We start from the raw sequence: 25,125 nt of genomic DNA, 5'->3' as shown, positions 1-25,125 counted from the left end.
CTCAGTACAGAATGGCACAATACCTGAAATTCACCTACAAAAGGAAAACAACTTTCTAGTAGATTGGCAAAATAGATGGAGATTTACAGAACAAACCCAAAATAACTCATTCATTTAGGGCCAAACACAGCCCTTAGGCTAGCAAAGAGGCTTAAGTGATAGTTCCCATTTAGCACATTATATGAGCTCATGCACTGAGTAAATAGAGGTATTTATCCAACTTTAAAAAACATAAAACAGACCAACTTGGAGAGGACATGCCAAAAAATATCATGGTCTGGCAAATAATGGAGTGAAAAGGAGAAAGGTTGCATGATGCATGACCAAACATGTAAAAATTCATTTGGTATTAAGCTAGGAATACAATACTAAGAATAAAATGTTGAACAGACAGACCAGGTCACATTAAATCTTTGTGTCTCTCAACATCCTGTCTCTGACATGGAGTAACAGTAGATGCCTGGCCAAAGACAAGGCATAAAGGATCACTCCCTTATTGGCCTCCTCCTTGCTTTGGCAATCAGCAATATGGAGACTTCCCAAGCAGAGGTTACAGCAAACATGTCACACTTAATAACCTCTGATGGGACTCTCTTCCATTAATTTGGATAATCCCTTTCTGAACTCCCTTTACACTTTTGGTTTCCATAACATCCTGTGGGGATGACTTCCACAGTTTAATTATAATTGTGTGAAAATGTGCTTCCTGATGCTCCCCAGTTCTCCCAGTAAGCAGGTAAGCAATTACTCGCTTTCCCTCTTTTCCTTCATACTTATGATTTTATCTCTTCATTATATCCCTCTGCTTTTTCTATCACTTGGCAGATTTCCCATCAGCTAAATCACTTTTCAGGGATTTGGTTTTGTTACCTCTTCCTTTCCTAACAATATCTAAATGTTCAATTTGCCTTCTTTTTGCTGACAGCTGCTGAGCCTTCCACTGACATTTTGACAGAACTATCAAAGATTTCAAAATCTCTTTCCTGAGTAGTAATAACTGTTTTACAGCTACCTGCATTTTTCCTTAAGTGCATTAGTTTGCTTTCATTGATGTTCCATTTATTGCCATTTACTGTCTAGTTCCTTAGCTTAGGCTTCTATACTTTTTCTTCACCTTTAGTTTTCACTACATTAGTTTACTTGAAATCAACAGATTGCCTTACCACTTTCTTCACCTTTTTCCAGGATCCTGTAAGTGTTTCAGACACCACAGGCCTCATGCAGACCCCTGCAGGACTGTGCTGAAAATCTCCCTGCACTGTGATAAATGCTCACTTGTTTCTTTCCAGCCTCTAGGCTTCTGATCTATCTACATATAAAAAAATCCTTTGTTCTTATCCCTAGAGAGGTAACTTCAGAGTGCCTCTGACAAGCAGCTGACTTATTTTTATTTTGGTCACTAGATATTTAGTGCAAGGAATTTAGAAGATTCCCTTTGTCCTTGTCTACATTTGCTCCCAGGTGTTTCTGAAGAAAGCAGGTCACTCAGTTACTAGTTGGGTTACTCATCTCTATGACTTGAAAAACAAGGAAACAAAACACAGTGAGGACAGGTCTTTGAAGCTTCGGGGATAATTGAGATCAGCAGCACTTCTTAAATTAATCATAGTAACACAGTGGAAGTACTGCCTAAGTAGATACTTGCCTTGCAAGTTTTTAAGACTTTACACCTTTTTTCAGTGTGTTCTTCCTTCAGCTGGTATTTTCAATCTGCACTCACAACCAATATTAGAAGATTTTCTAAAACCAAGTACATCTGAGTGGTAAACAGACCATCAGCAATATTTTTGCCAATAAAGCAAACATCCTTTCTGTTATTAGCTTAGTCTAAAACAATAGCTTAGATCTTAAAGCTAAAGAACTCACTGCAGGACCTGATGAGCAACTTGATAGGAAAAAAGTAAATCACTAATAATTGAGTCCTTTGCATGCTTCACATAGATGCAGAAACAAGACATCCAATAATAAAGAGCATCAAAAGAACATCTCAGCATCTATATATGATCAAACCAAAGTTTCAGCTAGCCCAAAAGCCTCTCTCTTACATGGCCAACAGTACATGCCTTGGTATTGTGCAAGAGCAAGCATATTGCAACACTCTCGTAACATCTTTCCAACTCTGCCAGATTATGGGCAAGTTTGCAGAAAAGAAAAATATTTTTTGCTGAGGCATATACTCTTAGCATCCACAATATCCTGTGGCAAGAAGTTTTTACAGTTTAACTACATGCTGTGTGAATTACCACCACCTTTTCTTTATTCCAGACCTGTCACCTGCGACTTTACTATTTTTAGTCTAAAAATAAAAAAAAACGGGACCATTAATGATTGTGTAAATCTCTATTCTACTCCTTTTACTCCTCAGTCTCCCTTGATGTTTTAGCCTCCCCTCACAGAGAAATTGCTTCTTATCCCTAGTGATCCACAGAAACCTTTTCAGTATCAATTCCAGTTCTACTATGTTTCTGAAGATGAATGGAACACTCAAGACATGAGTACATCAGGAAATTTTAAAGCAGCAAGTTAATGAGCATTTTTCATTTTTTCAAAGTTCAACTTCAGTCTTTCCAGATTACTTTAGAATGGGGTGAAGACAAATAGAAGAAATAGTTTATCTAAAGAAACTATTGGACACCCTTAGGGCATCCATGCCTTAAAAGACTTGGAAACCTGGGAGAAGGAGGGCAACAAAATTTATAGGTTTTCAGACCCATCTTCCTAACTGTTGTCATGCTGTTTCATAAACAGACTTGTTTGACATGTCTGTAAAGAGTGAAATAAGATTTTTACCTAAAACAGTCCAAGAGAGACCCAATCACATCATCTGCTAATTCCTTTGGAAGTCTTCCAGTTATTCGACCAATTCTACAGACATTAAAGAAAAAAAAAGCATACAGTGATTCATTTTCTCTGCATATGATGAGTAAGTCCAATTCACTTACTGGAAATGTACAGTAAGATGACTGACTTTGAGATGACAATGCACTATGGCCCTCAAACAACAATCTCAAACTTGCAGCAAAAGCTACACAGTGGCAAATCTCACCCAGAAATACATTTTTTTATAGTGGAAGAGAAAACACATTTTGGAGAAACGCTACACCCTTCTAATCAAGTGTTACCCAGAATGTTCATTTTGAAATCTATCTGAAATTCTTTTAAAATCAGCCCAAAATCGTATAACAAAAAAGACACAAAAATGGCTTTATACCATTAAGATGAGCTAAAGCAAACTGAAGGAAGTAACTGTGAATATTGAGAATTATCAATCATGAATTATATCACGCCATATTTGTTGTTTACTTTAGTTTATTAGTTTAAAGTAATCATGAAAGAAACCTACCCTTTTGCTGCAGACCACCTCACAACAGTGTCTTTGTCCTTCAGTCCAACCAACAACTGCTCTGCAGATAATTTCATTGAAATAAAACAGGTTATTATTTGTCAACACAGTTTTCCTATAATGTTTAAAATTCATTTTCACCCTAACATAGCTACCTTTTAGTTTTAATTTAAGTATTTGTATCTAGTTTTATTTGTCACACAAGTATGACTTGAAATCAAAGAAACAAGAAAAATGTCAACACTGTTTTCTAAAAGAGACAATCTCGGTTGAAAATTACTAGAAAATGAAGGTCATGTTGCCTCTTTCAATGGTTCAGTACCTTATTCAACTATAATGGTTTTCTGATGCAATTTCTGCCTGTTTGTTTAGAGTATAACCACCAACAAACCAGCAGAAGACCTGCTAGCTAGTATGACTGAATACTAATTTAAAAAATGCTATTCTTTTGGTACTACCACAGCTTACAAATTTCAACCATAACTGTTTAGCTTTCATGTAATACTATTTTCATTTTTCTTATGAATTTTAGCTTATTTCTTTCATCTATGAAAGGTTCAAGACAACTCTTTCATACTACAGGATTAAACTGGTAACATGGATTTCAACAACTCCATTCTTCAACCCCATGACAAATGTTACAGCAGAGTTTCTGCTTTAGATGCTTAAATCTAAATCCTTTAACCAAAAAATATTTTAATAAGCTGCATGAAGTTTTAAAGTCTTTCCATTCGTTCACATGAGCACATATATCCAGATAACTCTCTCAGTCCTAAGGTTTTTTTTACAGTATGTGTTTAGTTTTTATGCATTACAATAATCTCTGTCCAGTTTTAACACACCTACAACATTTTCAATCTCTGCTGGAATGTCATACTCCTCTTCATCATCAGCTTCATTAGCAGCAACTGTTAGCACTTGATTCTGCACAACTGAACCCTGAGCTTGCAGATTGGCAGCCAGAGATCGACAGCCACGCTGGTACCTGAGCAAGACACAGACACAGTTAATTTATTTTTCTGATTTAAGTTGCAACTGAAACAGGTACACACTGTCATAAAGCCTGCTTGTCAAGTTACTACATCTCCCAGTGTACAGCTCTCCAGTTATTTAGTGGTTGCTTTAAAGGAAAAGTGAAAGTATCCCATTCTCCTTCCTCCTGACCCAGTTGTCTCTTTTCCAAGCTGAGACAAGCTGGACTATTTAAATGGTTCCTTTTCATTTTATCTCCCTTTCCTGGTCAGTATAACCTACTTTCATTGTTTACAATTAAGAGGCAGAATTCCCATGCCCTGAAAATCTGTCCAAAACCTAAAAAAAAATTATGAAAAATTAATAAACGTATTAAAAAATTGTTTTTAAAATGTTAAAACTAGCTCTGTACTTTCTGCCCAAGCTGTACTCAGATATTTAGCCCGTGGTGCAGATAAATTCTTACAAAAGATGTACTTTACATGCTAAGCTGACTTTTGCCATTGGGCAAGGTACACTCTCTACCTAAAAAGAATTTTCTATGCCTAAGGACGTTCTCAAAAGTTGGTAAAAGAAATACAATAAAAATAGTCACTAAGGAGCCTGCAATTTAAAATATCAGTGCGAGAAATCTAAAAAAGAGTTTGCCCTCTGGCAATCAGTAAAACCAGACACCAAAACCTGACTAATATGCAAAATGAAAGTGGGACTGCAAACCACTTTTCCCCTGTGAACTTTCTATTGAATCAGGGTAGAACTATGTAATGGAAAAAGTTATGTTCAGTCTTACAGAATTGTACTAAATCAACTTTAGTAACAGAGATAAATGTCTTCCCACCTTTACCACGTTATACAGGAACGGGCTTCTGCTTGTAACATAAAGCACCAAAAGTCAAAATTTTTGGGTTGTGACAGCACTAAATTACTACACCAAAATTGAAAAAAAATTACAGGAAACTAAGCACAGTGGAAGAACTCTGCTTTTTCCCAATGGGACAACTGAAGAATGTGTTCATTCCCAGTTAGCATGGGGATTTCTCACTTTTGCTTTTGGGTGCAGAGATGTTAGGAGGACAGAAAGCCAGTAGTTACATAGGGATTTAGGTATTTTTAAGGTTTTTGGGTGTTTTTAAGTTTATTTATTTCTAAACTGTTTCAGCTTTAAACTGACCTCCATTTTGCCACCTTTGGTTTCACAAAGGTCAGTCCAAGTCGTTGAACAAGTTTCATTCCTAGCTTGCGAAGAACCATCTGATTACTTTTGGACAGCTTGCACTTATCAAGACATTCAAGCACAGTAGGAGCTGTAAAAGAAAAAGACATTAGAAAAACTGTAAAAAAAACAAAACCAAAACTTAGTAAGAAAATGTTATCAAGTTTTGAAAATATTTCAGAAGTTTTATATTTTTAAGGTATTGCTGAACTGCAAATCCTTCATCATCTACTTTGAAGATGCTCTGACACCAGTCAAATAGTGGCAATGCTTCATCTACCAAGCAGGACAGATTGCTTTTGACTATGAAAATTATAATGAATCTAGATTCTGAGAGTATTTATGCCTCTAATTCTCACTGGAATATGTACAAAACAAGTTTATGTGGTAATTAGTTTTTTTTAATATTTTCCACATCTTATAATTTGTGTTCCGTGTTCAGCTCCTGTATTATAGCAATGGCTAATATAATCACCTGACAAATTCTTTGATGAGCTGTTCCAACATAACATCCCCTAGTTGTGTCTGCTCCTCCCTCACTTTGCCATCTCTTTTTCCCCCTCATTTTGCATGCTTTATAATTCCCCTGTTGATTTTGCTCCTTAAAGCACCACTTGTTATCACTTTAATCTTTCTTTCTTTTAGTATTGGAATGGCTTTAAAAAGAAAAATCAGGATATTACAAACTTACCATATGGTAAACAATAGTCTCTTTCAGCATGTTTAAATAACTGTGCCTACAATTAAAGGAGGGAAAACAGACATAAGAATACAGAGATTCTAAAGTATAATATATCAGGCACATAGTTCTAAAATTCTTTTTAATGTTCTCACACTAATCTGTAGTGTTTATTGAATTAAAGTTTATAAAAGGAAAAGAGTCTCAGGGTGCAGCTTTATTTCTTTGTAAGTCAATGCAAGTCAAGGATCTTGTAGCCCAGCACTCTCCTCCCATCCATACAACCACACAGCCAGCCAACTCAGGGAGCTGAGTTTGCCAAAAATGAAGAGGAGGGGGTGGAGAGGAATAAAAAAAGCCACTTGTTTTAAGCCATCTTAGCTCTCTGAACCATCCAGCTCAGTGCTGGTCACACAAGCTCAATGCAGGTGCAACCACAGCACCTGTTATCTCAAACAGCTCATATTCCTTTGAGCCTCTTAAAAAGTGAAGCAGAATTTGTAAAGGATGAATAAAGGCAGAAGAACTCGAGGAACACTGCATCATGGTTGGGACTTCCTGACCATGGATTTCTCCAATTCCTCCTTATGATCTGGATGACTCAGCACACATCAGCACTTGGGTCACTGCTAAGAAGCAAGACAGGTGGACACGTGAGCAAACCTCAGCTGTTAGCAGCAACCACACTGGCAGAGAGGATGCAGCACAGGCAACACTGCTGAGTATTTCACCCTGTTTGTTCAACAGTTTTTGAGAACTCTCTGTGAAAACTAAACAAAATCTGATACAGGAATACACCTGCTACAAGTATACCTCCAACAGGCAAACTTTAATTCCTGTGCTAAGGTATTTAAAGAAACAAGAACTACCTAAATATTTTTAAATGCAGTTCAATATTCCAGTCAGATTAAGCCCCAGCACCACAGTGAGACAAATGGCTATTAACACGTTACATATATGAAGCACTCTCAGTTCACTTATATGCATGAAAACTAACATGTTCAGCCAATTTTTTTCCTTGGTTTTGGTCATTCACCAGGAGAAAAAGCTTCCTCAATAAATATGCCTAGGAATTAAACAAGAACAGACTCAACTTAAAAATATGTACTTTCTCACACATACCAAATACACACATGCTTCCCGTGCTGCAGGTGTGGTTAAAAGCAACAAAGGCAATAAAAACACCTTTAGGCTATGTACCTATTCCATTTTTTGTTACTAAAAATTACATTTTAGGATTCTGAAGTAGCACTTCTGATCTCTCATGAAGAGAGATCAGCTCTCTTACAAGCTTATATTTGGGGAGGGAATGATAATATAAGTGGAACTATTTAAGATTTTTAATGTTTTCAGGAGTAACTAGGCAATTGAAAAACAGTCTTTAACACTTACATTTACAAAGCAGAAATGCTACAAGAACTATTTCAGGCCCAGAACAACAGCTAACATAAATAACTACCAACACAAAGAGTACAAACATAGTATAGCTTCCATTAATATATTAATAGTAAAAAAGAAAAATTACACTTAACATACAATACTCTGCTTATATTAAGGCTAAAAATAAGACAGAAAATACATAAATTTTAAATATAATTAGCAAATCTAGAGGGCCTCTAAAATTTTTCTACCTCTATGCTGAAACAAAATGGCACCTTTCTCAGTTTTCACATCCTCAAGGCCAACTTTGAATTCAGTTCTGACTCTTCAGGAAAAACATGACTAGAAGATATCACCTCCATGCAAGATGTGGGAAGAAATTAACAAACAGACAAGGCATGAAACCAGAAAACTCCTTAAACATTGTACAGTAATACTTTTAATGCTTTAGGAAAAAAAAAGCAAAAAACAGCCTCACATGCCTGTGAGTCAATTCAAAGCAGTCAACTAGAGAGTTTCCATTTCATAATGATTTCTGTGATTTTCAGAATGAAAAGGTGAAATAGACATTTTTTCCCTGTAGCTTTACTACATCCTTAGAACAGCAAGCTATTTCCATATCTGATTTTCAAGACAGAACATCTATTCTCAGACCAAATACTGCAAGAATTTGAAAGATACTTTCAGGTGTTAAAATCCTCATAGCAACTGCTGTAAATCAACTGATACATGGATTAAGGGATTTTATTTTACTGATGCAAATTTTTAGGGAAAGTAAAAATGGATACCATAGTTACTGTGTTCAAATTAATAACTAACTCGAATAAAAAAGGACTTAATATTTAAACATTAGTTGTTAAATGGAATATGTTACCTACTGACTCTGGAACAAATACAATGGAAAAACCCCCACAATTTTTAGCAAAGAAAATAGGCAAGAACCAAACTGATTGAGTACAACTTCTCAGGTACTCAGCACAGCAGGAAATCCCATGTCTGTTTTCTTGTTTGGTTCTTTTTTTGTTAATTTTGAAATTTAAAGAAAAGTTTTCACTATTTCTTTCAGTCAAAGCATGCAGAACCCCAAATTTACCAAGCTTCTGAGCTTAGTAGATAGATAAGCATGTGCTACAAACAGTCATGTACATAAGGCAAAGTTACAGTCTCAGAAACATCCTTCAAGCCTAGAGCTTACTGGGGCTATACTAGAAGGAAAAGTACATGATGCATGACCAGAAAACATTCTTCCAAATCTAAAAAAAAAAAAAAAAAAAAAAAGACAAATCAACATTATAATATTGAGCCTAAACCTCCTGCCTTGCAGAAAAACATGCAAGGCACACCATTTCAAAAAATCTGATACAAACAAAATAATTAGCTTGCTCTGCCACCTGCATAGACATTTTAGTGTCAGCAGCTAACAATGCTGAAAGTGAGGAGTCTGCCTATCAGAGTACCCAGGCAATCAAAGTTACGCCATGGTCTCTTCACTTTAATGAGGACATCCAGAGTACACCAACTTACCCAACCTGTTGAACTGTTGAAAAGTATGTGACTCCCTCTCTTATAAATAATTAAGCCACCTACAAATTAGAGAAAATCAGTGGTGTGCAAGCAATGACGACTGTCAAGTCTGGTTTTGCTTTAGAAATAGCATGGTGCAAGGAAAACAAAACCTAGTTTCTTAGTAATCACAGAAGAAACACACCACACCTTCCAATTGTCTGCATAACCCACTTTAGGCCCGACCTCCATCAGATATATCAGTCAGGATCATCTCCAGGACATGTTCCCCAAGCTATACAAATCACCACTGAGGGCAGCCTGACTGCTTGGTAGTGAGTGTATCTTCCTGCTGAGCAGGAGACACAAGTCTGAATTTCCCCTCTGGTTGTAACCAACCAAGTCAGGGACTGGGAAGATAATTTCAGTCTCTACGGGAAGAAAATTATATCTTTCATTACTCTGGAGCACCCCCTAGTAGTCACACAATATCCAGGCCCAGGGAAAGCTATCAGCCTTCCCTGCCTCCAGGCCAGATGTAGGGAGGTAAACAAGGTGATGGAGGACATGCTGTCACAACAGCAAATTCATGTGGAAGAATACATAATAAATTGTATGTGCAGCTAATGATAAAATACATTAGTTAAAGCCCTTGTTCTTACTATATCTTCAACACAAATAGTACTCCTTCTGCTGGCCGTGTCTGTCAGGGTATTGATAATGTCATTATCAACAGGGTAATTAAGCTGCCATCAGTACTGAGCCCAGTTAAATGAGTAGCAAAAGGAGTACAGTTTTCATATGATCTTAGCTATTTATCAGTTGAAAGCCTGAAAAATTTAGACTAATATATGGAGAGCTAACAGAACAGTTCCTTTCCATCTTAAAAAACTACTCAAAAAACCAGACTTGAAATACCTGGAAGTAAAAAAAAAAACCACTCATGGTGACAGCAGAACCTCCAAGCCTTGAACTAAGCACAATATTTCTAGTGAGAAGGAAAAAAATCAGAACTGTCAGGCAAGCACCTAAGAATATTCTGTGCCACTGAAAAACAGAGAGACAACACCACCAGAAAGAGGTCAGAGATATCTGCAGCCATTAAAATTTGGTTTGTCTCCTCGTATCAATACTGCTTTCTGTACACCTTTATCACCAAACCACTTAGCAACAACACCTTTTTAAAAATAATGTCAACAGACAATCCTGGCATCACTGTTTCTTTCAGAATGCCAAAAACACAGAGACTTGGGAAACATTCTATTTGGAAATATACTATTTTTGTGCCTCTGGGTCTGAAAGAATAGAGTTAGAGAGTTCTTTCTTCCCTGGAGCAAAATTTACATAAGCATGTAGCTATTGCTAAATCACTTTTGCATTAGAGACAGCTCAGGGAAATGCCCTGTTCTTAAGACTCTCGAGTTTCATCAGATCACTGTGTAGGGCGTTTTATTTTTTTTAATTATTACTCACACTTGTATACTGAATCACTTATAAAACAAATAAGGTTTAATAAGTTTCAATGCCCAAGGCTACCTCAACATGATGACATCTCTGTCACGCAAGAACTGGGAGTGCTACACCCTGAAGCAATAACTAAAAAGCTGTTTGATATAATGGCAGGTTTAAAAGCAAACCTCCAGACCAAGAGAATTTAAAATGCAGATTCTTGAAACAGGTTAGAAGTTTCCTTCAAGTAAACAAATGTTATAAAAAATAAACACACAGCCATTTCTTATTAATCAAACATTTATATTCTCTCAAATATACAAAGTATCCGAGCATGAAGGTGAATTTAATTCAATACTGCAATGTTAATTCAACAAAATAGGGCAGGTTTTAAAAACTGCAAGCAAAGATTCCTGCCAGTGCACACCTGTTGTGAAATGATATATTACTGACGACAGGTGTAAAGGAAAAAAAAAGAAAAAAACACTGGTGGAATTAAAATGTGTAATGCAGGCTGCATGTTTCAACAAGAATCATGAAACAGTAGTACTTGTTCTACACATAATGCTGAGTTAGATTAAACAGTAGCATACCTAATCACCAAGACTTAAGGCCACGAGGAGGCAGATCAAAGTGCAGCAATGCTGAACTACTCATTGCGTACCTAACTTGCAGTTTCAGTTCATTGAAATGCAAGAGTTTTATGTCTTTTTAAAACAGTTTTGCCATGCCAAAATCACCACCAGCTATTTCCTAAATGCAGACCAGGAGCAGCAGAGTATCATAATCCAACTGAAATCCACCCTGCTAGGGGCAGCTCGAAACTGATCCACAGAAGACAAAGATTTTTTTCACCTCCACTCTGGTGGGTTATGTTCCTGAAATCTATTACATCACCAAAACCTGCCTTGCTGATGACTTCTAACCAAAAAACAGTCTTTCTTTCTCCTTCTGATAGGAGAGGAATATCCAGGCAACTACAGTTTGACTCAAAATTGCTGGAAGAATCTACGGTCGAAGAATTTTAAAGCCTGTTGCCACAAGTTTTAGTTGTCCTTCAGCAGGATGTGTTCTGCTTTACACACACAGCAATTATTTACTATGTTTCTGTGTAGGCTGCTAGAATTTAGTATGTTTAATAGAAAACTTCTACTTAAACACTGCTTCTGTTTCAGTTTAACAAAATGCTTTTGTTACAAGTGTTATAAATTCTTAATATTAAAGCTCTTAAAATGAGTATTTCTTCCTCCACTCAAGCATATCTGAGTATTTGCATACACAAATACCTTTATTTCCTAATGATATCATTCATGTTGACATTTTAGTAACCGGAATTCAAAATTGAAGACTGAATGCAAGAAAAAGCCTTTAAAACCTAAGCCTGCTCATACCTACCAAGTGGTAGAGGAGTTAGGAGCTGTAGGACACAAATAAAATTGCCCTGATAAATACTATGTACTATGCCACAAAGGAAGAAGAAAAAAAATCATATAAATGCAAGAAGGTAGAATTCTGCTTCCAGGTATGTTGTATCACCTTCTGGTTTCGATGCTGCTTGTTAAGTATTCACCTGTTTCGCTTACTGTGCGCTAATGAACAGGTGGATGGAGCCAAAGCCAAACTCAAAGGAATTATGACAAAACACTAATGTATTATACATCCTGCAGGTCTCATCATGCACCTACAATGGCAGTCAGTCTCCCTTTCCAGATCTGACAATAAAATGATGAAACATCATTCTGTCTTTTGAAACATGCTGCAATGCATCCAAATAATGCTTCCTCCTGTTTAAGCAGCAAGTCCCGAGTCAATCTAAATATAGATCATTTCTTGTATCTTCTGATTTGGAAGAGCTACTAGAGAAAAAAAAAAAAACCAAACACAAAACACGCAGCACACACTTGTTCCAGAACGTTGCTTTGATGTTTAGTAACATGCTGCACACAAGTCCTCATAGTAATTATTTAAAAAGAGATGCAAATTTATGCAAATTATAGAAACTCATATAAACACCAGCAAATCCTTAAATCTGTGCAAAGACTGTACCAAGAGCATGTCATCTGACTTCACTTGTGCTACCTCAACTTTGGGCAACAACAAAAACAAGAAGGAACTACTTCACTCACACAAACTCCCCAGTTAATTCCACCCAAATATATTCAGACATCAAAATTGGAACAGATACCAGAATTGCTATTCAAGTATTTCAAAACACACACCAACACTTTTAAGGGTGTAAAAGTACAGGAAAGTTTTAGAAAATATACTCCTAGAATATACAAGAGGAGTGCTAGCATATAGTAGTTTTTCAGGTATTACACTTTTTCTGATGTATTGTATATAATGCCTTAAAACCCAAATTAAGAATTCAGCTCTTTGGGTCTCAAACTATTTTTACTTCACAAGTTAAGGAGCATTGAACAAAGAAACCAATTCATATTAGCAAGCAAAACCACAGAAAAAAGTGCATTTTTTCAGACTATTCAAGTTTAGTATGTCTTATTAAAACACCTAAACAATATTTTAGTTGAAAAAGAATGGATACAACTTTCAAGAATCATTTCTATTTTGTTTACCTGTTCTCAAAAATCAGGGAAGTACCATTATTATATCAGAAGACCAGCCTCTTTTATTTTGTATGGTTCAAATTTTTTAATTTATTTCAAAAGTTTTGTTCAAAACAACAAAACAAAATCCAAACCCACAACCCAAGCTGCATTATGAAATAATTTTTGATATACAATCAGATATTTAAAAGCATTTTGGAGAGTTATTTTTCATTATCTAAACCTCTCTGGTGCACTTTCTACTGAAGGTCAACCAAAGCAGTATTGTATAATCAGAATCATCTATCTATTAGAAGAAAAGCACTCTTTACCAGGGCCTGGAGCATGCCATTCATAACAACAGTCCCCTCCATGGTCTCAAAAGAGGATTTAGATAACATTGAAAGTGTCCAGTCCAGGAAGTCTGCCATCCTGTTTTGCCTGACATCAGGGCGGACAATAAATCTATGACAGAACAAACAAAAACACTGCAGTTAGTAACTTTATGACTCTCAATTAAAAATAATTTTGCCTGCTATCCAAACTGCTTGCAGTTCCTACAAAATATTCTCCACAGGTTATTTTCCTAAATTACTGAGGGTAGGAACTCTCCAAACCATTGTATGTTTAGCTCTTGTTTCTGAGAAAGGCTTTGAGCCCAAACTTCCTTTCCACTTTCGGCCAATCTATAAATTCAGATTCTAGAAATTTCCCATCTTAATTTTAAAACAACAAACTTTACAAAGATCCCACTTAAAAACTAACTACATTAAAATTAGTGAGAAGTTGAAACAAATACAAGGATTGTCCACCATTCCCACCAAGAATAGCTATACTGCAAGTCTGAAAATCACTACAAATTATGTGTTGGTCCGGACTGCACTGCTATCAGCCAGGCCAATAGAGAGTAATGAGAAGTGCTACATTTGTTTTTTTCACATATCTGAAAGGTTGAAACACCTGCTCTTTAACACATTGAGTGGAGCAAGGGGTGCATTTTGCACAGAGGGCAAAAGAGGTACATCATGGTTAAACTATTTCCCTAAATCTACACTCGGTCACCAATAGTGCCAGCCAAGGCACAGTTAGGGCATCTGCTTCAGTTATCTAATTTAGTATTCTTGGCACCTAAAAATTAGGGTACTGTTCCAGCAGAGATTCAGACTAAACTAAGAAACACTGCTCTCAAAGGAAAAAAAAAAAGTACATGGAAATGCCCACAAAAGACAGTTCCTAGCAGTCACAGAAAGATTCAGGCAGAGCTTACCTCTGGTTATTTTATACACCTAGAAATTAAATGCAGAAGTGCACAAAGACCTAACTAACAGGGAATATTAAATGCAGAGAATGCAGGAAACAGTGAGCAGGTATGTGATCACCTGAATTATCCTCAAAGACATTATCTGTCATGTTTAGCAATAGAACAATGAGAATTTGGGAGATGGGTTAGCTGGGGGGGTGGTTTATTTTATAACAGAGCAGCAAAGACAAAGCCTTTTGCTCCACAGCACTGGTAAAAGAAGTAACCTGTAAAGTAGATGAACTGGTTCCTAGACCCTTTCCCAGCCCAAAGGAGTTTAAATCTTAATTTCTCAAAGGAATGCCCTAGCCTCCAGAATTAAAAGTAAGACTCATCTCCTCCTACTGCAACCAGGTCACTGAGCAGAAAGAAAAGAGATTTCATAAAACAAGCTCCAGCTCCTTTGCCCTATAAAAAGTAAATTCCTTTGGAAAAGAGGAAATCTTGGATCCTGATGTTTATAAGTTCCACTTGAAATTTGTAAACTCCTTAGAGGAACAAGAACCCAGATTCCCCCTTTCTCCCCAGGGAGTTCCCTACTCAATAGTTACAGACTCCTGTTTCTTATGTCTGTGTCAAGGCTAGGACTCCAGCATTCCTGCCTGCCCAAACAGTCTAACTTCAAGATGAAGCAGTGACCCTGTCTCAATAATTATGCCAATTCACTAGAGAATTGTTTTGGGATGTGAAAGCAGTGAATTCAAAAGCATAAAGGCCAAAAGGCCTGGGACACAGGACTTATAATTCCTGGTGAAATTTTTTAACCATTAGGCTATTTTGAAAATGGTGATTTAGTAATAAACTAAATACTTTTAAGTACACTAAATAGTAATTTTACGCCCATTACAGTCTTACACACTTTAATGCAACTAGTACTAGAACCAGCTTAATGTATTCTCTCATCTTATTTGTTATGAATATACACTTCTAATAAAAATTAATTCAGCCAATAAAATGACAGTGAGGAGAGCATGCCTGGAGAGTACCCTACATTAGGATGCAAGGCATGTAAGAAATCCCCCTGAAGTCCAGGGTTGAGCACTGCATGAACACAAAGTTTTGCTGGATGTAATACTGTAATCAATTACTATATATGTGCTTTCACTATCAATTTATTTTTGCTGATACCCTGGAGTGCAAATTCAAGTAGTATAATGTGATTAAAGAATCTTTTTAAATTAGTCTTAGCTCTCAAGTATTGAGAAGACTTCCAAAATACTGTGTGTACTTTCAAGAGTCTATTACAGTTCATTAATTTGGGGTTTTTTTTCTGGGTTTTTAGGAAGGTGAAGGGCATATTCAGGAACATACAAATGGTCAAGAATAATTCACTCTTCCATCACTCTTTCACCTCCCATCCTCTGCTTCTGTCAGCTTGTGACAAAATGGGTTACCAATGCAGATACACAAACATCCTAGAAAAGGAACTTCCAAGTATCACTTCCAAAGCTACTTTAAAAACTAATTGGGATAAGGAGACAAGCATCTCACTGAAGTATGTACCCAACAGATAAGATTATTTATTAAAGACTATTCAAATGACTGGTGCAATAATCTAAATTTTGCTCTGAAATACTTTAGAGTAAATCTGAAAAGTACAAAACTAGTCACCACAGAACTATGATTCCAGATTGAACTCCATCATGAATTTTCCACAAGACACTGTCAGTTTCAAAACAAAATATTTCTGTCATCAGATTCAGAATTACAGCATTACCTCACTAAACATAAATTTATAAAGCAATGAGTCCCATGAGAGAAGTTCAGAATAAATTTAAAATAAGTACATGGACAATTACATCCCAAAAAGACAGTTAGAATCTGCTCTACTAGATGCTACACAACTATTTTATTACAATTATTCCCATAAATTTTGTGCCTTTTAATGCAGGGAAAAACGTTGACACGGGTTTTGTTCAGACTAGCTACCTACACCCACCATCATCGTTTCATCTTGCTCACCCTAAAAAGCCTCTGCTCCTCCAGCACCAGCGGCAAAACTGTGTTGGCAGAGCCCCCTAGTGTAGACAGAGCACAGGCTACTGCACGGTTCCTAGGGTTTGGTTCGCTTTAAAAAGAAAAATCAAACTATAAACTCAGCTTACCAATGCCCTCTTCGACTAGAACATATTGAAATATGAACTGTAATACATACTGGAATAAAGGCATGTGTGCACTGACACAGTTTATGGGCTTTGTAATTTGTTTTCATATACATCATAGAAGAAACCAACCTCCACGAATGCTCTGGGAGAGTTAAGAGATACAAAACTTATTTCAAATTCATAAACAGCATCAGTATTACTGAAGAGATGCAAAAGATGTCAGAACTGCACCTCTGTCAAACTTTTCAGTGTCTAAACACCAACTATGTAGAACAATGGGATTTAGAAAGTTCCATTACCCAACACCTGTTTGATTTGATGAATTTTTTGATAATAACAAACTGAAGAAAACACAGGTATTGTTTTCTGCATGAGCGAATGAAGTGACAAAAGGGATATCAAGGAAATAAAACCTAGCATTACTATTTCCTTTTCCATAACTCAGGTACTACTAGGAAACATCAAACATCTACTTATCATGCATCACACTGCAACACAAAGGAATTGTATTTTTCTGAAACCCTGTAGCACAAACAAGCCCCGAGAAGGCAATTTGAACCGTATCCTGTTAACACTGAAGTTCCTTATCACTTGTGATGGATGCCTGATCCTCTAGGAAACAGAAGAAAACAACATTTCCAGTAATAACCAAATTACGGGATCTAATTCAAGCAAGTTTAACATCCCACATATAGATGTCAATTTCCATTCCTCCCAATAGTGTCATTAGTAGCATGTCAGACTAAAAAAATGACAGGAGAAATGGGAGTTAGCTTTTTTCCCTTTATACCAAGAAGCACAAGAGAGACTTACTTTGAAACCAGCACAGCAGCTGCATCTCGAGCCTTATCGCTGACAACCAAGTAACACTAAAGGGAAAAGAAAACTAACTGTGAAAGAATTCATACATGTAGATTTAATAACAACTATGCAAGAACTCTGTACATGAATATACTGTTTAATACTTATTACTACATTCATTACAATGGTTACATGTATTATGTAATTATTGATTACTACAAACTGAGCTCAAGATTGAAAAAAATTAAATTTTTAACACTTAAACTGTAGCTCAGACAACACTCTCTCTTTGAGTGTCTCAGAGCAAGATCATCTTAAAGACGTATTTGTACCACTATGTGTCTACAAGTAGACACTTAAGCACTGCAAGTGTTAAAAGCAGAATCTACTCAGGTATTTGTAGGGAGGGGGTCATTTAACTTTATCTTAAACTGATGACAAGTTAGCCACTTCAACTTATGCCTAGTGAAATTTTACCTCTTTTGAAAAATCTTAATGCAGCTATAGCTTCCAGTGTTACTCATCCTGATCATATGCTGATTTGCTATTAAATTGCAAAACTTAGCTTTCAGAAAAAGCTAGCTAGCGTATTCAAATATTGAAAGCTGTTACTTTAATCAAAGATAGTTTATATTGGAGAGTTATAAGATAGTTTATTATTTCAGGGAAAGCAAGGAACAGCCTCATCAGACACTAAAGCAGCAAATAACATGCTGAAGATTCAAAAGCTATGGAAAAATTCTTTCCAGGTTAGATACAGATAATATGGGCTTAAATAGTATTTTGAAAATACACCAATTTATTAAATATTGGAAGATTAAATCTATCAACTATATGACAGGTTCGAAGTGTTACAAGATGTAGTAACACTTACTTTTGCTATCTGAAGTATACGATCCATTGTTGACATCCGAGTGTGCCCCTCCTCACACAGATTCCCATCAAAACGGGCCAGATCAAAAGGAATCAAACAGATCATTGAGAGCCACAATAAAAGCATGTAACGAGTTTCCCAAGTCTGGAAAAGAATGGAAAACCAAAATCTGCACTCCATTTTCTGGAACAGACTCCAACAAAAGGACCACAGAACAAACTATCCACTGGCTCCCAGGAACTTTCAAAGTCAGATCATGAAAATTCTGAGCCTGAATGACCTGAAACACCAAAGGAGATAGAACTACAAAAGACTCCAAACAGGAAAACTAAGAAAAATTAATGGACCCCAAATCTGAAATCTAAACAAGTTTATTTCCTTCCCAAAGAAAAACTGCATGTTGCCGTTTTCCTGTTTTCTCTTTCCCTCAACCCATTTGTGCTTCCAGTCACAAATATGAGACAAACATGTTGCTTTTCCTCATTTCCCATGTACTGCTTTCATGGGCTTACCAAACAACTTTAGATGTGTTTTGATAGAGAGACAGGAAGAAACTTTTACAAGCTTTAAAGCTGAACAACTACATCAACAACAGCAAAGTGGTCAGAAGCTATGAAGTTTATTAAGAAATTATTTGAACAGCAATTCAGTTACTGTCTTCTTAGCCATGACTTTGGTTACTTAAAATAGATGAGGATCCCTTAAAATTAATTTATCTTAATAAGCCTTCTGGAATTCTTGTATTTCCTTATTCAAAAATATAAGAGCATCAACTGAATTATCTTGGGAGTTAGACTCGATCCTCACTGTTCCCTTCAACTCAAAGAGATTCTATGATCACAATTCATGCTTAAAAATTATTTGCTAAAATATGTTTTGAATTAGAATTCCTGCCCAGAAGATTCCCAGACAAGTAAAACATTAATTTAAGACACATAATGAAGTGGTGTCACATTGTGTTTTTCACACTGCAAAAGCAAGTAGAAAAAGAAATCTGAAATTGTGTTATTTCTCCACACCTAGGAATGTATTACCAAAAAGGACAAAATCCAAGCAATTCATGCTTTATGCCAGACTTGTGCAATTTTCTCCAAGCTTCACCTCCCTTCCTTCAAAAGGAAAAAACAACAACTAAAAAAAAAACAACAAAAAACCAAAACAATAACAAAAAAAAAAGCAACCAACACCTCACAGAGCTGAATACAGTTATTGGTAGTTTAGGGAAAAATAAAACATTTCATCAAACTAAAGAATGAAAATTAACTGTCTTCATTTTCTCATCAAAACAGAAGTTCTCACACCAACTTTGACAAAACCCAAGGGCTTAAAAAACAACGTATTTATATCAAAAAATAGGAACAAATACATAAAAACTAACCCTGCTTCCTACAATTTTACTTTTATGACTTCAAAGGCTATAACATTACCATTAATGATACCCATAACAGGAAGAGGGTTTTTTCAGTTACTTCTTTAGGAAGTTCAGTATCTTTCACTGACTTATTACTGTTGTTTGAATTCATCAGTTCCCTTACACAAGTGGCTAGATTTTACTTGCACCTCAACTGCCATCACTCCTAAATCCTTAGAACATATCCCATGAAAAAAAAAAACATGACCTGCCCTTCAATACGACATTTCCCTTCTGACAAGGTGACTTTCATACCAAATCCAGATGTTCATTCAGTTAGCACTGGACAGGGTGTATCACTACTTCATATATTTTTTTCCAGGTTTTTTTGTTCTGATGTTCATCAGTTTTTTATGCTGGAGACATAAAAATTAACCACAAGTACAGCAAGTTCTCACCTCAGAGTCTTTTGGGTCTTGATCTGCAAGCAGATCCAAGACAGGCTGTAGATCTCTCACTTCATGAGGGAACAGGGGAAGGAAACGTTTGTACCCTCTCACCTGTAACATAAAAGTTTCAAAAGTTAGTACATCTGGCATCATCAAGTCCTGAGGAAAAAGAAAAGACTTTAAGAAGCTTCTTGTATATGATTCTCATGTAGCAAAACCAGAAAGGATATGAATTAATAAAATGACAATTCTTTACAAGGGACCTCTGGAGATTGTCTAGTCCAACTCTAGCACAGTCAACCTCAGCAGAGTGCCAGGGACCATGTCCAATAGGGCAGTCAGTAGCTCCAGGGATGGAGACTCCACAGCCTCCCTGAGCAATCCATTCCAGTGTTTAATCCTCACAGTCAAAAACTCATTCTTACACTCAGAAATTCTGCAATCAATCTAATTCTTCATTGTACTTCAGTTATTACTCTAGTTTTATCACTCTGTATCTCAATGCCTTCATTAAGACCTTGATTTTTACTACTCTGGCTGATTAAAACTGTTGTGAAAATGATAAAGAAGAACTAATCTTTCACAATACATTTTAAAACACTGCATTACTTAGACTATTTGTTATTTCTGAAAATGTGAAATTTTAAAAAGTTATTTAAATACCAAAGGAAATACTGGAAATTTAGAATGTTAAATTGTGGGGGGTTTTTACCTTTGTAATGATGTAAAGAAATTTAAAAGCCAGGTGGGCCAGGAGTGGAGGAGATTCTTTGTCTCGTACTAAATCCAACAATGAATTCATCATCCACTCTAATGAAATGAGAGGAAAAAAAAGTCAATATACTTGCAGTTAGCTTATAGTTTCTCATCTGCGAAATACTAAAAGAGGAAGATAGCAGTGATATCAGTAATATCAACCACAGCAATCTTGTATTGCAAATATGGATGCTCTAGTGTAACAGAGATGTAGTTAAAGATTACATTCCTACCTAAGTGGCGATCCAACAAGTGAGGCTGCTCCTGGTACTTGTCCATTATACCTGAAAAGATAAATTTAATAAGCTATTGAAATTAAAGGCTCTTACAGACACTAATTGTGAGATATATCCCTGATTCTACACAGTTTTTACCTCAGATTATGTATCCTTGACCTAAGTGTTGGCACCACCTGTAAACATCATCAGAAAGTAAGAAAACTATGGAAAAGTAACCACAAAAATACAGTCTGTCCCTTTCTGTAGTACAATCATTTACCTACGCTGACTCAATAACTCCCTTCCAAGTGGCTCTCAAATTTCTGTGGACAGATGTCACAGCTAGATGAAACAAGAAGCTGCCCTTCACTGCAGAGCCCTTCATGGCTCCTTTCCCAAGCATAATTTTTCAGCACACCATTTCTGGTGGAACGCTGCAGACAGAGAACATTGATCCACTATAAACTTACAGCTGCAGCTGCTACAGATTTACCAGCTTTCCATTACCCTCTTACCCACACAGCAACCAAAATGCTGCATGACACCTTTCACTCTTGCTGTTTGCATCTTCCTCATTAGACAGAATCCCACTAAGTTTTACAGACTATTTTCTTTGATAGCATGTCAATTTATTAATTGTTTTTCACACACACACAGATATCCCAACATCAAGAAGTGCAGCAGCTTGACACTTTTCCAACCCTGAGGCTCATACAGTACTGTGGAAATTCTCCCTGGACACCCTGGGTTCCATCACCAAGCTATCCACCTTCCCATGCCTGGATCATATTTGAAGAGGAGAGTTCCACCATGGAACAGAGTCCGTCTGTACTGACACAGGGAACAGGCACTGCAAAATCTTCCTCTTTCTTTTGAGCTACCTAACTATAGGAGATAAAGAAACAACACAGTGCTACTTTGCAACTAAGGGTCTCTTTCACATCTCTCAGAGCCAGCTTTTTATTTTGAAATAGAACACAGGAAAATTATTCAACAAAAGACCATTGACACATTTTAAGATGGAGAATTACAAACTGTCACTATTAATTAATGTGCTCCTCTAAACTTTAATATTACTTAGTTTACCTTCCTGCCAAAAATGTGCTATTTTACTTTTGGGAATTGACTTGGAGAAAGGCAAATTGAAACTGAATCATAGGAAAAAACTAAGAGCATATTGTCAGCTTTTTTCAGAAACAAAAGTATTGAATTTAAACCTAGACTTCACAAAAGTCAACTACAGAAATGAAAGTTGGGTGACAGAAGAGGTCATTAAGTAATCCAGGACTGCACTGGAAATTGCTTGGAGCATTTTAGGGATCTGATCAGAAAATAGCTTTTTAATTAGAAAACTAAAATTCCTTCTTAACCTCTCCTTTTCCTGCATTTATTTCTCTCTCAAACAATTAAGCTATCCCTATTTTCCACTTGCAACAACACAAAATTAAAACATAACCAGTACTGTAGCTGACCAGTGGATGACACTGCACACCCACTCAAAAGACACCATCCAGTCCAACAGCATCCTTGCACTTACTTGCACAATTCCACAGGGATACCACAGTGCTGTCTCCTATCAAGAGGGAAGCCTGAGCTCCTTGCCATCACTGGCTTCCTACTGTAACTGGTGAGACCTTAAGAAATACTAGTTTGGAAGTTTAATCTCCTACTATAATTTTGTGGTAGAGATCAGGAAGGTTTGGGGTTTTTTTGTTTTTTACATAAGACCACTAGAAGAACATATTTTCAGTTTATTGTCTTCAGTATTTAGATTTGGGGTTTAACTTTGGGTCACCAGAGAAAGCAATTTGGCAAGATAAGAAATTTGCTCATAAATTCCACCTCTGCTTGAGAGCTATTGCATTTTGATGCTATTTCCATTTTGAAGAAATTTCTTACACTCACCAGTTCTGTTGTTTGTACACATTTAACAGTTTGCAAAAAAAATAGCATTGAGTGTTCTTGTGAATGCTTTGGAGATTTACATTAAAATCCCCTGAAAATGATCATTACTGCACTATGGACATGCAGATTAAAGCTACTGCCTAAGCTTCAACATTGTATCCCCCACATTGAGCCTTTTAGGATATCTGGGACATTTTGCCAAAGAAACATGGTTATCACATGATTCCTTATGACACTACACATTCTAACCCAATACCAAACAGCATATGCACTACCTATCAGTTTTAAGTATATTAACACTGGCTGATGATATGCACACAGAAAGTTCACAAACACAACTGAAATACACTTGAACAGAACATGGGTACAAAAGACAGAGAGGCACAGGAAGATGATCCACTGAAGGAGATGATGGCCTTTCAGGCACAGATTTTTTCAGTAATTGCTTCTCTGTCCCATCAACATGAACCATTTCACCTGTGACACTGAACAGCAACACAACACCTGTGCACCTGAATAGCTGTATGTTCATCATTAGCCTCCTCAGCCAGTTAAATAAATCAAGTGTAATTATACTGAGTGACTTCTGCTGGGTCGGATTTCCAAATCTGGGGGATTCTGGTTTGGTTTTTGACTACCTACTTCCTTCTTGTAAAAAGCACAGACATTGGATCAGTACTTCGGCAGCAACTTTTGCAAATTCACCATTTTTGCTTAGGTGCTTGCCAAATCCTAGTCCACTTAATTTAAGTGAAAATTGGAATTAGCTTTTCAAATTTTTTGGTAAGAAAATTAGACCAGATACACAGCTGTGCATTATAACAGGCTAATCACACACACTGCTACATGCAGGTAATTATACCGCTTCTATATTCAGCTGAGATCTATGAGCAGAAAAGCTTTTATTAAATGGTAAAAAGCCCAGCTGCAAAGTCAGATCTAAGTTACCTCCACGCAGACAAATATATGACTACTATGGAGTCAGCTGCTTTCATATTTCTTGTGAAATATACAAGTAAAAATATGAATTTACAACTTTAAAGCCCCAAATGCATGCATTTTTCAGGAGTTAGGTAAAAAAATGGCATGAACTGGCATACAAACTTTAAATTAATTACTCCCTATATCTGAATAGGGAGCTAAACATAAGTCAGACTTGAGATTTCTTAAATCCAAGACTTTTTTTTATTTACAGTAGTTAAGTATCGTATGATAATGGAATGCATATCTGGAAAACACAGTGAGAAAAAAAGTAAACATAAACTACCTGTTGATACATATCCACCGTTATCACCAATCTAAAGTTAACAGTTTAGTCACCTTTCTGTAATAAAGTCCTTCAATGAATATAAAAATACGCTCTCCTTGTGCGATGTACTTACCTATGAATTTTTCCAGTGTCATTTCTCGGGTCACCAAATCTCCAAAGACTCTCTTCAGGTTACCGATGAGCCCCCGGACCTCCTGACTGTCCGTGAAACTCTCCAGGACACTCCTCATGGCGGTGACACCTGACTCCTGATCCTTCCCTTCCTCCGCTTCCAACCCCGTTCCATCCATCTCGTCCAAAGCCATGCCCGCGGCCCGGCCCTCAGCCTTTCCAGTAGGACCTGGGAGCACAAGCACCGCTCAGTCCCGCTCAGACCCCGCTCACCTCAGACGCTCCTCACACGCCCGGCCCGGCCCGGCCCCGCCCGCCGCCATGCGGCCCACCGCGCCCCTCCGACACGCAACGGAGGCCCGGTCCGGCCCTCACCTGCCTCCCTCAGCTGTCCGGCAAGCGAATGGCTCCCGGAGGTGGCGAAGAAACCGGAGACCAAACGGGGAACAGCAGCGGGGACAACACCGGGACCGCGGAACGCCGCCTCTCACTCCCTCCCGCCCCACCCGAGCTCCCGCGCGCATTACCCTGGCAACCGCCTCCCTCCTACGGAGCGCCGCACGGGACGAAAGGCTGCAGGGACGGCCCCGCCTCCTGCCGCGGAAAGGGAAGGGGGGAGAGAGGGAGAGGGGAGGAGGTGGCGGAGTTGATCTGGGGTTTGGGGAGCGGGTCCCCGATGTTTGGTTCTCCCTGGGCTCTACCCCACTCCGTCATGCGAGGGAAAGCGGGGCCTGAAGTGTGATCATTGTGCAGAGGCCGCCAGAGGGAAACTGCCGCATGCCCTGATCCCTGACCTCCCACAACACTGTTACAGTGGTTAATGTGATAACTCATTATCTAAATCTCAGCAAATTCTGGCAACAAAGAGACGCTCGTTTCTCTGCGTTGGCTGTAAAGGAG

The 25,125-nt window shown here is 37.3% G+C and overlaps 1 protein-coding gene across 1 annotated transcript in view; it reads right to left on the bottom strand.

The window, feature by feature from the left end:
* TBCD (tubulin folding cofactor D) overlaps nucleotides 1-24,780 on the bottom strand; it is a 106,523-nt gene extending 81,743 nt beyond the window's left edge. The window contains exons 1-13 of the mRNA XM_030461670.1: nucleotides 24,601-24,780; nucleotides 24,227-24,454; nucleotides 20,955-21,005; nucleotides 20,678-20,775; nucleotides 19,975-20,076; nucleotides 18,166-18,309; nucleotides 17,304-17,359; nucleotides 13,418-13,550; nucleotides 6,220-6,265; nucleotides 5,487-5,619; nucleotides 4,186-4,328; nucleotides 3,344-3,404; nucleotides 2,791-2,865 (exon numbers count right to left, since the gene is read on the bottom strand). Of these exons, the coding sequence (XP_030317530.1) occupies nucleotides 2,791-2,865; nucleotides 3,344-3,404; nucleotides 4,186-4,328; nucleotides 5,487-5,619; nucleotides 6,220-6,265; nucleotides 13,418-13,550; nucleotides 17,304-17,359; nucleotides 18,166-18,309; nucleotides 19,975-20,076; nucleotides 20,678-20,775; nucleotides 20,955-21,005; nucleotides 24,227-24,419 (1,235 nt within the window). The 5' untranslated portion in view covers nucleotides 24,420-24,454; nucleotides 24,601-24,780. The remainder of the gene's footprint in view (nucleotides 1-2,790; nucleotides 2,866-3,343; nucleotides 3,405-4,185; nucleotides 4,329-5,486; nucleotides 5,620-6,219; nucleotides 6,266-13,417; nucleotides 13,551-17,303; nucleotides 17,360-18,165; nucleotides 18,310-19,974; nucleotides 20,077-20,677; nucleotides 20,776-20,954; nucleotides 21,006-24,226; nucleotides 24,455-24,600) is intronic.
* Nucleotides 24,781-25,125: the final 345 nt, after the last annotated feature.

Source organism: Calypte anna, chromosome 18, assembly GCF_003957555.1.
Source record: "Calypte anna isolate BGI_N300 chromosome 18, bCalAnn1_v1.p, whole genome shotgun sequence".
Classification (NCBI taxonomy): domain Eukaryota; kingdom Metazoa; phylum Chordata; class Aves; order Apodiformes; family Trochilidae; genus Calypte; species Calypte anna.
The sequence above is the reverse complement of the archived record's forward strand: the minus strand, read 5'-3'. Positions and strand labels throughout refer to the sequence as shown.